This window comes from Mixophyes fleayi, chromosome 1 (assembly GCF_038048845.1).
Source record: "Mixophyes fleayi isolate aMixFle1 chromosome 1, aMixFle1.hap1, whole genome shotgun sequence".
NCBI classification, from domain to species: Eukaryota; Metazoa; Chordata; class Amphibia; order Anura; family Limnodynastidae; genus Mixophyes; species Mixophyes fleayi.
The window spans coordinates 340,619,097-340,631,612 of NC_134402.1; the positions used below are offsets into that span (position 1 = coordinate 340,619,097).

General features: G+C 45.7%; 1 protein-coding gene across 3 annotated transcripts in view; it reads right to left on the minus strand.

The window, feature by feature from the left end:
* The window catches only part of PPIL2 (peptidylprolyl isomerase like 2), a 49,771-nt gene that overhangs the window by 20,811 nt on the left and 16,444 nt on the right, over positions 1–12,516 (minus strand). For all 3 annotated transcript variants that reach the window (XM_075216325.1, XM_075216333.1, XM_075216342.1), the window contains 2 exons: positions 6,872–6,963; positions 6,595–6,684 (listed from right to left, as the gene is read on the minus strand). In XM_075216325.1, coding sequence (XP_075072426.1) covers positions 6,595–6,684; positions 6,872–6,963 — 182 coding nt within the window. The remainder of the gene's footprint in view (positions 1–6,594; positions 6,685–6,871; positions 6,964–12,516) is intronic.

Below are 12,516 nucleotides of genomic sequence, written 5' to 3' on the forward strand. Positions count from 1 at the left end.
ACTGGCCTCCCCCACTCCAGTCTTTCCCCCCTCCGCTCTATACTCAATGCGGCCGCAAGACTCATCTTCCTCTCACGCCGCTCCTCCTCTGCCTTGCTTTACACTGGCTCCCCTTCCCCTACAGAATCCTTTTCAAACTCCTCACCACCACTTACAAGGCTCTCTCCAACTCTACTGCCCCTTATATCTCTAACCTCCTCTCCATTCACACTCCTGCCCGCTCCCTGCGCTCGGCCAACGACCGCCGCCTCTCCCCCACCCTTATCACCTCTTCCTACTCCAGAATCCAAGACTTTTCCCGTGCAGCCCCCCTTCTCTGGAACGACCTCCCTCGTACCATCCGTCTCTCTCCTACTCTGTGCTCCTTCAAACGTGCACTCAAAACTCACCTCTTCCTCAAAGTATACCAACCATCTACTTAATCCGCATCTCCTCCCTTTGCTCGTCCTCCCTTCTCTCCTCTTGCCTCAACTGGCTCCTCTTGTGCCTGGTCTGTTTACCCTCCCTTAGGATGTAAGCTTGTATGAGCAGGGCCCCCTCCCCTCCTGTCTCCATACCTGTTCTTCCGCTCCATCTTTACTGCATATGACTAGCCGGAGTTTCTGAAGTATTGGTACTTTTTGTTCATTGTTCTGTATGGTTTCACCCTGTATAATCTACTGTTAGTACCGTGTGCGGCGCTGCGGATACCTTGTGGCGCCTAACAAATAAATGATAATAATAATAATAATAATAAATAGGGTAATCAATTCTGGGTCCTGTAAGGTCTGTGCCAGTTGCGCTGCCCATACTTCCATGGCTTTAGCAACCCAAGCTGAAGCAAAAGTGGGTCTAAAGGAAGAACCCGCTGCTACAAATATAGATTTTAACTGGGATTCCACTCTGCGGTCAGTGGTATCTTGCAGAGTTGTGGAGCCCGGGGCTGGAAGGAGAGTTTGTCGGGCCAAACGGGCTACTGGAGTATCTACTTTAGGAATTTCCTCCCAGCAAGACACGTCCTCCTCCTGTAACAGATACAGGAAAAAGAACCTCTTTGGAACAGAGACCTTTTTATCAGGCTGTTTCCAGGCTCCCTCAGCAATATCTTTGAGTTCTACAGAAGGGGGAAAACGAATAACCTTCCTTTTGGCCTTCTTAAAGAGACTTCTGTCTCTAGGACTAGGATCCTCCATTTCTGGGAGGTCCAACGCTTGCCTCACCGCTAAATCCAAATCATCAATAAACTGATATTTAGTGATTTCTTCCTGTTCCAAGGATTGAACCTGGTCAGAATCCAAATTTGATTCTCTTTCCTCTTCTGAAAATCCCTCTGAATCAGAATGGACCATAAGAGGATTAGCGGATCTAAGCCGCTTTCTTTTAGCTGGAGGCAGGTTTGGGGATTCAAGTAACTGGTTAAGTTTGTCCAAACCCTTTATAAATGCTGAGGACCATGCAGGTTCTGTGGGTAAAGGTATCTCCTGTAGGTGAGTCCCTAAGCTAGTGATACAAATTTACATTCAGGGTGTTCCATTTAAAACCTTCCCCTGAACCTCCATCTTATAAAGCCTGCAGCACCTTTGTAGGGAGTGGTCAACTCCCAAAAAACTAGAAAATAATGAAAGAAAAAAAGGGCGCTTCTTTAAATTAATGAAATGTGTACAAGTGTATGAAATCATTTGAAACGGCAGCCAAGGACAAATAGGACCAATGTGCAAGTGCAAATAAAAGAAAAATGTACACAGGAGTACAGGAGATGCCTTGACGTCCGGCAGGTGAGCTTAACCCCAATATAGCTATATTGTGCACAAAATTCTCCTTTATGTTTATGTTGACACAGTGATTTTTAAATTCTGTTTGTTTCTGAGCGCCGGACAACATTTTTCTTTTATTTGCACATTGGTCCTATTTGTCCTTGGCTGCAGTTTCAAATGATTTTATACACTTGTACACATTTCATTAATTTAAAGAAGCGCCCTTTTTTTCTTTCATTATTTTCTGTGGGTAAAGGCGGCTGGTCCGTAAGCAAAGAGGAAGGTCCTGCTATAACCGTTTCAGTAGAAACCGTGGCAGCAGGGAGCCCCACAGGTGTAATAGCATTATAAGTCACAGAGGCTGCCACACTAGACAACAATTGAGTAGATTGGGAGATCATCTGTGCTAAAGAGGAAACCGACTGTGTCAGGGAAGCTACCCAGGCCGGTGCCTCCGTCAGTGGGGCTGGAAAGAGCTGGGTTTGCGCAGAGGGGACCTCTCCTTCGCAGACTGAGCAGAGCGCCAACGGGTCTTTCTGCCCATTTGGTAATTTAACCTTATATCTGGAACATGTAAAATATTTTGCCATAGGGCCTTTTCCTTTTTCGGACATTTTAAAAAGGAAAAGCACACCAAGCACACTTAGATAAGGGTATTTTGAGAGAGACAGTAGACAACAAGTAACAGACTAATGTGTAATAAAAGCTGTACTTGTATGTGTGTAACAGATTAAAAGGTATATGTGCAAGTAAGAAGATTTTTACAATCCTACTAGCCTTCCTCCTGTAACCACATAAACAGTCTGTAAATGGTTAAACAAAGGTTTTGGTACTTAGCCAAAAGGGCCACTCAGGGGAGAAGTCCAACAGCAGTGTCCTGGTGCCTGCTCCCTTGGAGATAAGTTCCTTCCCGGGCTTCTGTTTGGCGCCAGAGGACCAGACTGTACCATCTGTGCTGAAGAGCAGGGGAGCTCTAGTGATAGTTCCCCCTCTGCAGCTTTTTGTCTTTTTTTTTTTTTTTAAAAAGGAACTTATCGATGTATCTGGTCGAGTTATGGAGGCCTCTTGAAGAGGTCTCCTGCAGCGTTAATACCCCGATGCCCCCTCCTATTCACCTGAGGGGGGGATCTTGGTATGGCCCCCGACTCTCCTCCTTCTTTCCGGTACCTCCGCGGTCCGCTGATGTAATCATGGCCGCCGGCGAGGTAATACAATAAGCGGCGCTCTATTCCTAATGGCAGCGCCGGTTATCGTTGGAGCCTGCAAGAGTGACAGCAGTCCTTGAGACCGCTTGTCACTCTGTACTGTGACCGCTAATGCTCTGCCATTGAGAGCAGTCTGCTCTCTCCGACAGAGTCCGGTCACCGCTGCCCAGCTTCTGTGAGTGTGTTCTCTATATATATAGAACACACTCCCAGCTCTGCCCTAAACTAACTGTAAAAAATTAAGAAACATTAAAGTTATATAAAAATAAATGAAATTAAATACTAGCTATTTCTAATAAGCCCAACTCCTTTGGGCACCTAGAAAAAAACTGAGGAGGAAGAGGCGGGGGGATTGTAGAGGGGAGGGGTCTGTCAGCAGTGCTAAAGATTAACTAGCTAGGTGCCAACTACCGTGCTCCCCTCCACAACCCATGGTAAGCAGTGTCCCCCAGACTTGATGAAAGAAATATTGTTAGCTTTGCATTGCATGTAAATCCATGCTTGGGAAACATATTGTATCCAGATACTAAAAATAGCTCAAACGTTGCGGAACCATTGGCCTGTGAGATAGGCCAGGGGGATCCATCCACAGCAACCCTGACCCCATAGTAAGAGGTCAGGGGTATCAGCCCAGGTACACCAGCAACAAGGTACACTAGCAGCAACAGTTACCCAGAAGGATCCCAGTTCTGGATGCCAGTAAGGAGTCCAGTAGTGGCAGCAGCTTTAGCCCCTCCTACTGTGTTTAGAGGGCACATTTGGAATAAAGAAAGGGAACGGTGGCACAGTAAGCCCAGGCGGTTCCCAGCAGCAACAGACAAGGTGCAATATGTGGTCCATCCCAGGTTATCTCAAGAGCACTTGAAATTTATTTATTTAAAATCAAGTATCTCTTCCACCAATGGATAATAAATCGGGAGGATGCATTCCAGTAGTTGCCATAAGCAAGGGCTGGGAGAGTCTGACACTGTGGAGACCAGAGTATGTTTCCATATTGCACTGTCTGTTGCACCAGGTATCTTGATAATGATATGCCTGGTAGCTATGCAAGGCCATAGTGGTGCATGAGCTAGTGCCCACTTGGAATGGCCAAGTTCAAAACATCAAAAACACTACAAAATCAGCGCTGTTTCTTCTAAAATCATCAAACATAAGGGTTTCTGAAAGAAGTGTCTCCCCCCCGATCAGGGTATACAGGCTGAACTATTTCTGTTTGATACGGGGCTAATTTTGTAGTGGTCAATTTATATAAAGGTGGATTCCAAAGGAACCCAACTAGTGTCAGAACCAAGGAATGGTACATGTAGCAATGTGAGTAAAACCAAGGCTGACACTTTTTGCAAGTTTTAAGCAATCTTAAGGGTGGTAAACGGGCCAATCGTGCACCTCACTCCAGGATGTCGATAGAGAGGATCATTGTTCGAGTTGGCACATGTGATCTAATTGGATGAGATCTGGCAATTCAGGGCTGAGTGGCCAGATCATTTCTATCTTCACTGCAACCTCACGGACAATGACACCATGTGGTATGGCTAGCTTTACCCAAGAACAGACTCATTAATGGCTGGAACAGGTCTAATACAGTATTGCATAGCTATTCGATCTCCACCATTTCAAATGGTTGGTACTGAATTATATACAAATTAACAGACCTACAGCCTGCTCCAGACAAAGGAATTAGTTGACTATGCCTCTGCACAGACAGTTATCAATATTGCACAAATGTATTTAATTGTACAGCCTGCACAGACCATCATGGGTGGACTTATTTGTAGTATTCATGTTTATCGTCATCTCTGGATTCACATTTATGTGCTTTTTTTTTTATTATTTAAAAAGTATAAAATGCACAATAGATTGGAACAATGTATGTTTATTTGATCCGTTCATACAGTCAAGAGATCATTTTAAAATGCTGGCCTTTTTCATTTGCTAAAATACACTTTTCCCCATTGATACACATGTCAACGAGATATGCCATTTACATGCAGCTCTGGTGCACAGATGTGAATGTATTTTTAAGTATATCTGCACACAGGCTAAACTTATTTTGCTCTACTTGCCTCCGCCCATGCTTACCATCCGTTTTGTTGTAAACATTGTGTGAACACTAATGTGTCCCGCCGGAAGGATCGATAAACTCTGTGAGCTTCTGTCTTTTCTATTTATTCTGTGCTTCCACTTAAGAAATCAGGGTGGAAACAAATAAGCCCATGTGCACATACCCAAAGCAGTGATGCTCTGTTGATATATGCAAAAGTGGAAGCTGCTCAAATCAATTTATAGGCCATAACAGGTGCTTGAAAGGGTGGGGTTATCCTGCAAGGAACATACACAGAACATGTTCCTTGGCCTATAAATTGATTTGAGCAGCTTCCACTTTTGTATTTGTCTGAGAGGCATGTTGGTGTCAGTAGCGGAGAGGGGGTACTGGCACTGAATTGCTGTTTGGAGGCTTCTGGGGTACCTCTTTGGTAAGTTGGCTCTCAATTTAAAAACACATATGTATGGCCTAAATATATGGGACTCTCATTGTTTAGAGTAGGACCATCCTATTAGCAAAAGCACCTTGGCGTGGCGGATGGCTTAAACATACATTTGCAAATGTGTGCAATAAAGACTTTTGCATTTTTATCTACAGTAGAAATGGCAGATCTGTTGATATATGGTAATAAAAGTCAAGATGTAGGCAAGTTCCACTGAATCAACTATTATTAATCCATGGGATGTGCTGAGCCAACATTTCCCATAAAAGGATTATGCATTGAATGCATTAAATGTGAGTTCTTCCCTCTGTTTAATAAATCATAGCAAAGGTTGGCACCTATGTTGATGTGCAGAACCTCAGGGGCCATGGTAAGTTCAGACATGTCCACTTATAACTCTCTGGCCATTCTGAGATTCAGTCCTGCATGTTTCACACGATTCCAGTCACACAATGGCACGCTGCCAATATCCTGCCAAGGTTTTCACTATTCACTTCCACAGAAATCCATTATCAAATTAGATTACAATTACTAATTAACCTGTTCTATGTTTTGCTGCTAAAAAGCACATAACAATTGTTGTTTGGATGTGGGTAACAATTAAGGATTTTGACGATAGTTAATATCTGCAACTTCTGTTTAAAGTGTGACTCAGATTTACTCTTCAGTAAGATTGAGCAACTTGTCACAAAGGGAGAAAGATAATCTCCGCTGCCTGGTTTTGTGAGGTTGTATCATCTCCAGAAATATATCAAGTGTTGATAAAGTTTAAGGTAGCTTTGATATGTATGTTCAGAATTCACACTTGTGTTATCAAAGCTTGCTATAGAAGCCATGCTGAGAAATAAATATCAATCTGGTCCATTTTTCGGTGACATAAACAGCCGATTACGGCTTTATTTAATTAAAAACTGAGAAAGAGGTAAAACAAGTTTTACAACTCCTGCATCTCCCAACCCCAAAATATGACTGTTCACTCATGAGCAATAGAACTTATTGTCAATATTAATTAAACTGGTTCAGCTTGGCTGGAAAACCATAAAAGCAAACAATTTAGGCCACACTTTCTTCCAAAGATTATTTGTCCACCATAATTTGATTATCTGATGCATTAGATGAATCTAGGTCACAGCTCATAGACCCAGAGGACTGAACGATGAACGTTCCTACCTGTAGTGTTATAATGTCCAGGCGGGTAAAAGGTTCATCAGTTAACAGGTCTTTGTAGCTCTTCGGTTTAATGTTTAATTGTTCGACAGCCTGGGAGGAGAAATTACATTTAATTGTCTTACAGAGGTAGAACGCATAACTACTATGACATACCTTTCAAAATGAATCATATGACACACTTCTTTACAAGGATGGGCATAAAAGCTAATTACTGCTTGATCTCAAGACAGTTGTTGTACAATAATTACAATGCGCAGTAAGCCCGAGTCTTTCCTACCTCGTTTGAGAAGACATTTCCAGTCTTGCTAACAGCCACAATGTGGGAATTATTGGTGAATACAGAGAATAGCACAGGGCAGTGATACTTCCCTGAAGAAGTAAAAAGAGTATCAGAATCAACAATACACATCACAAAACATTTCATACATCTCATATAGTAGATAAAACAGTATACAAAGCAATGTAAATCCCTCAACAGTTCAAGTTGTAGAAAAGAGGATTTATATACTTACGTAAATCCGTTTCTCCGATTCCGTCTGGGGGACACTGCTTACCATGGGTTGTGGAGGGGAGCATGGGAGTTGGCACCTAGCTAGTTAATCTTAAGCACTGCTGACAGACCCCTCCCCTCTACAATCCCCCCGCCTCTTCCTCCTCAGTTAATTTAAAAAGCCCCAAGGAGAAAGGTCAATCAACCAAGAGCATACAGAGGAAAGGCAGAAGGGAGGGATCGCAGTGTCCCCCAGACGGAATCAGAGAAACGGATTTAACGTAGAGTATATAAATCCTCTTTTCTCTTTCATTCAGTCTGGGGGACACCGCTTACCATGGGGACGTTCTAAAGCAGCCCCCTAAGGGTGGGACCGCTCTGAAAGCCCCGCTCGTAGAGCACTACGAGCGAAATTTGCATCCGCGGATGCGAATACATTAAATTGATAGAAGGACCAGGTGGATGCCCTGCAAAGCTGGTCCGCAGAAGCCCCATTTCTCGCTGCCCACGATGCCCCTACCGATCTGGTGGAATGGGCCGTAAGTCTCTCTGGCACAGAACGGTTAGCCCTTATGTAAGCCTGCTTAATAGTTGCCGTAATCCATCTCGCCATGGACTGTTTTGAGGCTGGCCAGCCACTTTTGTTGGAATCATAAGGAAAAAAAAGAGAATCTGTACGCCTAATCTGAGATGTTCTTTTGACATAAATACGGAGAGCCCTAACCACATCTAACTTTTCCATAGACTGCAGATCAGAATGAGAAGTAGATGAAAAAACCGGAACTACAATTTCCTGGTTTAAATGGAAGGAGGACACTACTTTTGGAACAAAAGAGGGGAGTGTTCTCAAAACCGCTCTGTCCTTGTGAAAAACCAGATATGGTTCCCGGCAAGACAGAGCTCCCAATTCAGACACCCTACGTGCCGATGCAATTGCCAAAAGAAAAACAACCTTCCAGGTCAAACACCTAAAATCTGCCTCAAGTAAAGGCTCAAAAGGAGGCCCTTTAAGCATGTCCAGTACCAGGTTAAGATCCCATTGTGCTGTAGGCGGAACATAGGGAGGCTGAATATGTAAGACTCCCTGAAGGAAAGTCTTGATATCTGGCAAATCTGCTAATTTCAGTTGAAAGAAGACTGAAAGTGCTGATACCTGAACCCTTAGGGAACCTAAACGAAGCCCTGCTTCCAGCCCATCCTGAAGAAAAGCCAATAAGCGAGGGAGACGAAAGGAAAACGTGTGACATGTCCTATTTTCGCACCATCTGATATAGACTCAGCAAATCCGGTGATAGATGCGAGCTGAAACTGGCTTTCGAGCTCGCAGCATAGTGTTCACTACACTGGAGGAAAAACCCCTAGCCCTCCAGAGGCTGGCTTCAACAGCCATGCCGTTAAACTGAGCGGAGGTAAATTCTGGTGACGAAAAGGACCTTGAAGAAGAAGGTCGTCTCGTGACGGAAGACGAAATCCCTGGCCTTCCGCCATTGAGATTATGTCCGCGTACCAGACTCGATGCGGCCATGAGGGAGCTATTAGTATTACCGGCAGACCGTCTTGCCTTACTCATCTGAGCACGCGAGTAACCATGGGAATCGGAGGAAACAGGTATCCCAACCTGAATTCCCATGACATCGACATTACGTCCACTACTATCGCTAAGGGGTCTCTTGCCCTTGCGCAAAACCTGTGAACTTTTGTTGTGTCTGGAGGCCATAAGATCTATATCTGGAAGACCCCATCTGTGAACTAGAGACTGAAATACTTCCGGATGGAGTGACGACTCCCCCGGCATCATTTGATTTCGACTTAGGTAGTCGGCCTCCCAATTCTTTATTCCCGGAATGAACACTGGCGAGATTGCTGGAACATACTGTTCTGCCCAAGCAAAAATCTGAGCTGCAATTTTCATTGCGGCTGCACTCCTGGTTCCTCCCTGCCTGTTGACATATGCCACGGCCGTGGCATTGTCGGACTGAACTCTGACAGGGTGGCCCCGAAGGAGGGTCTGTGCTCCCCGAAGAGCTAAAAGAATTGCCTTCAACTCAAACGCATTTATTGATAAGGCCGATTCCTGAACCGACCAAAGTCCCTGGAGCAGGAGGTGCAGGATTACCGCCCCCCAACCTCTTAGGCTGGCGTCTGTTGTGGCTATGATCCATGACCATGGAGTGAAAGACCTGCCCACTGACATGTGATCCTGATTCAGCCACCACTGGAGCGATTCTCTCGCCCCCGGAGACAGCGAGATCCTCTGGAGATCCAAGCGTAGGTGGGATCCTGACCATTTCTGTAACAGATCCCACTGGAAGCATCGAGAATGAGCCCGACCGAAGGGGATCGGGAGGCCACCATCTTCCCAAGCAGCTTCATGCACAAATGAATTGAGGGATTGGGAGAGGACAAGACCTGAGTTGTTATAGCCCGGATTGAACTGATCTTCTCCGTAGGCAGGAACACCTTCTGCTGACTGGTATCCATGATGAGCCCCAGGAAGACCATGCGCTGACACGGAACCATCTGGGATTTCTTTAAGTTTGTCAACCACCCATGGCTCTCGAGGACCGCTATAGTAAGTGATAAGTGCTGACGCAAGCAAATCTCTGAGGAGGATTTGATGAGTAGATCGTCTAAATAAGGGACGACCTGAACTCCCTCTAGGTGAAGACACGCAGCCATCACTGACATGATCTTCGTGAAGACCCTTGGAGCTGTGGAGAGGCCGAAAGGAAGAGCCCGGAACCGATAGTGGGAGTTCCCCACTGTGAACCTCAGGAGGTACCGATGATTGCTCCAAATAGGAATGTGGAAATATGCATCTTTTATGTCTATGGATGCCATAAACTGATCCTTCTCTAGGCCGTTTATCACCGACCTCAGGGGACTCCATTCGAAATTTGTCCACTCGTAAGTGCACATTTAGGCTCTTTAGGTTTAAAATGGGTGGACTGACCAGTCTGGCTTCTTGACCAGAAAAAGATTTGAATAAAAACCTTTTCTTTTCTGGTTGTCTGGGACCCTGCAAATAACCTTTTGCGAAAGAAGAGAGGCGACACAGGCCTGCATTGCCTGTCTTTTTTGGGGAACTCTGGGTAGCGAGGTTACAAAGAAGCGCTGTGGTATCGGCCCCATCAGATCTATCATGTACCCTCTTGAAATAATGCCCCGAATCCAAGAGTCTTGGGATGACGCTGCCCACTGTTCCTGAAAAAGAGACAGACGTCCCCCCAGCGGCACCACCTCTTGGAGAATAGAGTGGCAGTCAGGACGCATGCTTCTCCTGAGTCTTGTAGGCCTGGCGCCTAGCTGCAAACGAGGACCTGCCTCTGACAGACGAGCCTCGAGAATTCGGTTGTCTACCCTTAAACGACTGTCCCCTGGGCAAGGATGTTCCCCGAAAGGACTGACGAAAGGCGCTAAACCGTGGGGTCCGGCCTCTACCGGAGAAAACCGGCATAGAGGTGCTCTTGCCCCCCATTGCCTGGGAAATCATATTATCTAATTCCGGGCCAAACAGACCTGCTGCAGAAAAAGGAATGGATTCCATGGATTTCTTTGACTCAGAATCCCCTTCCCAGGATTTCAGCCATAACGTTCTTCTTGCTGAAACAGACGCAGCCTGAATAGAGGAGGACACAGAAGCTGTGCTCTGAGCCGCCTCATAAATATACCCCGACGCCTCCTTTAAATGTAACGCTAGGGTAATCAATTCTGGGTCCTGTAAGGTCTGTGCCAGTTGCTCTGCCCATGCTTCCATGGCTTTAGCAACCCAAGCTGAAGCAAAAGTGGGTCTAAAGGAAGAACCCACTGCTACAAATATAGATTTTAACTGGAATTCCACTCTGCGGTCAGTGGTATCTTGCAGAGTTGCTGAGCCCGGGGCTGGAAGGAGAGTGTGTCGGGCCAAATGGGCTACTGGAGTATCTACTTTCGGAATTTCCTCCCAGCGAGCCACGTCCTCCTCCTGTAACGGATACATGGAAGAGAACCTCTTTGGAACAAAGACCTTTTTATCAGGCTGTTTCCAGGCTCCCTCAGCAATATCTTTGAGTTCTACAGAAGGGGGAAAACGAATAACCTTCCTTTTGGCCTTCTTAAAGAGACTTCTGTCTCTAGGACTATGATCCTCCATTTCTGGGAGGTCCAACGCTTGCCTCACCGTTAAATCCAAATCATCATTAAACTGATATTTAGTGATTTCTTCCTGATCCAAGGATTGAACCTGGTCAGAATCCAAATTTGATTCTCTTTCCTCTTCTGAAAATCCCTCTGAATCAGAAAGGACCATGAGAGGATTAGCGGATCTAAGCCGCTTTCTTTTAGCTGGAGGCAGGTTTGGGGATTCAAGTAACTGGTTAAGTTTGTCCAAACCCTTTATAAATGCTGAGGACCATGCAGGTTCTGTGGGTACAGGCGGCTGGTCCGTAAGCAAAGAGGAAGGTCCTGCTATAGCCGTTTCAGTAGAAACCGTGGCAGCAGGGAGCCCCACAGGTGTAATAGCATTATTTGACACAGAGGCTGCCACACTAGACAACAATTGAGTAGATTGGGAGATCATCTGTGCTAAAGAGGAAACCGACTGTCAGGGAAGCCACCCAGGCCGGTTCCTCCGTCAGTGGGGCTGAAAGGAGCTGGGTTTGCGCAGAGGGGACCTCTCCTTCGCAGACTGAGCAGAGCGCCAACGGGTCTTTCTGCCCATTTGGTAATTTAACCTTATATCTGGAACATGTAAAATATTTTGCCATAGGGCCTTTTCCTTTTTCGGACATTTTAAAAAGGAAAAGCACACCAAACACACTTAGATAAGGGTATTTTGAGAGAGACAGTAGACAACAAGTAACAGACTAATGTGTAATAAAAGCTGTACTTGTATGTGTGTAACAGATTAAAAGGTATATGTGCAAGTAAGAAGATTTTTACAATCCTACTAGCCTTCCTCCTGTAACCACATAAACAGTCTGTAAATGGTTAAAGAAAGGTTTTGGTACTTAGCCAAAAGGGCCACTCAGGGGCGAAGTCCAACAGCAGTGTCCTGGTGCCTGCTCCCTTAGAGATAAGTTCCTTCCCGGGCTTCTGTTTGGCGCCAGAGGACCGGACTGTACCATCTGTGCTGAAGAGCAGGTGAGCTCTTGTGATAGTTCCCCCTCTGCAGCTGTCTCTCCTTTTTTTTTTAAAGGAACTTATCGATGTATCTGGCAGAGTTATGGAGGCCTCATGAAGAGGTCTCCTGCAGCGTTAATACCCCAATGCCCCCTCCTATTCACCCGAGGGGGGGGGGGGGGATCTTGGTATGGCCCCCGACTCTCCTCCTTCTTTCCGGTACCTCCGTGGTCCGCTGATGTAATCATGGCCGCCGGCGAGGTAATACAATAAGCGGCGCTCTATGCCTAATGGCAGCGCCGGTTATCGTTGGAGCCTGCAAGAGTGACAGC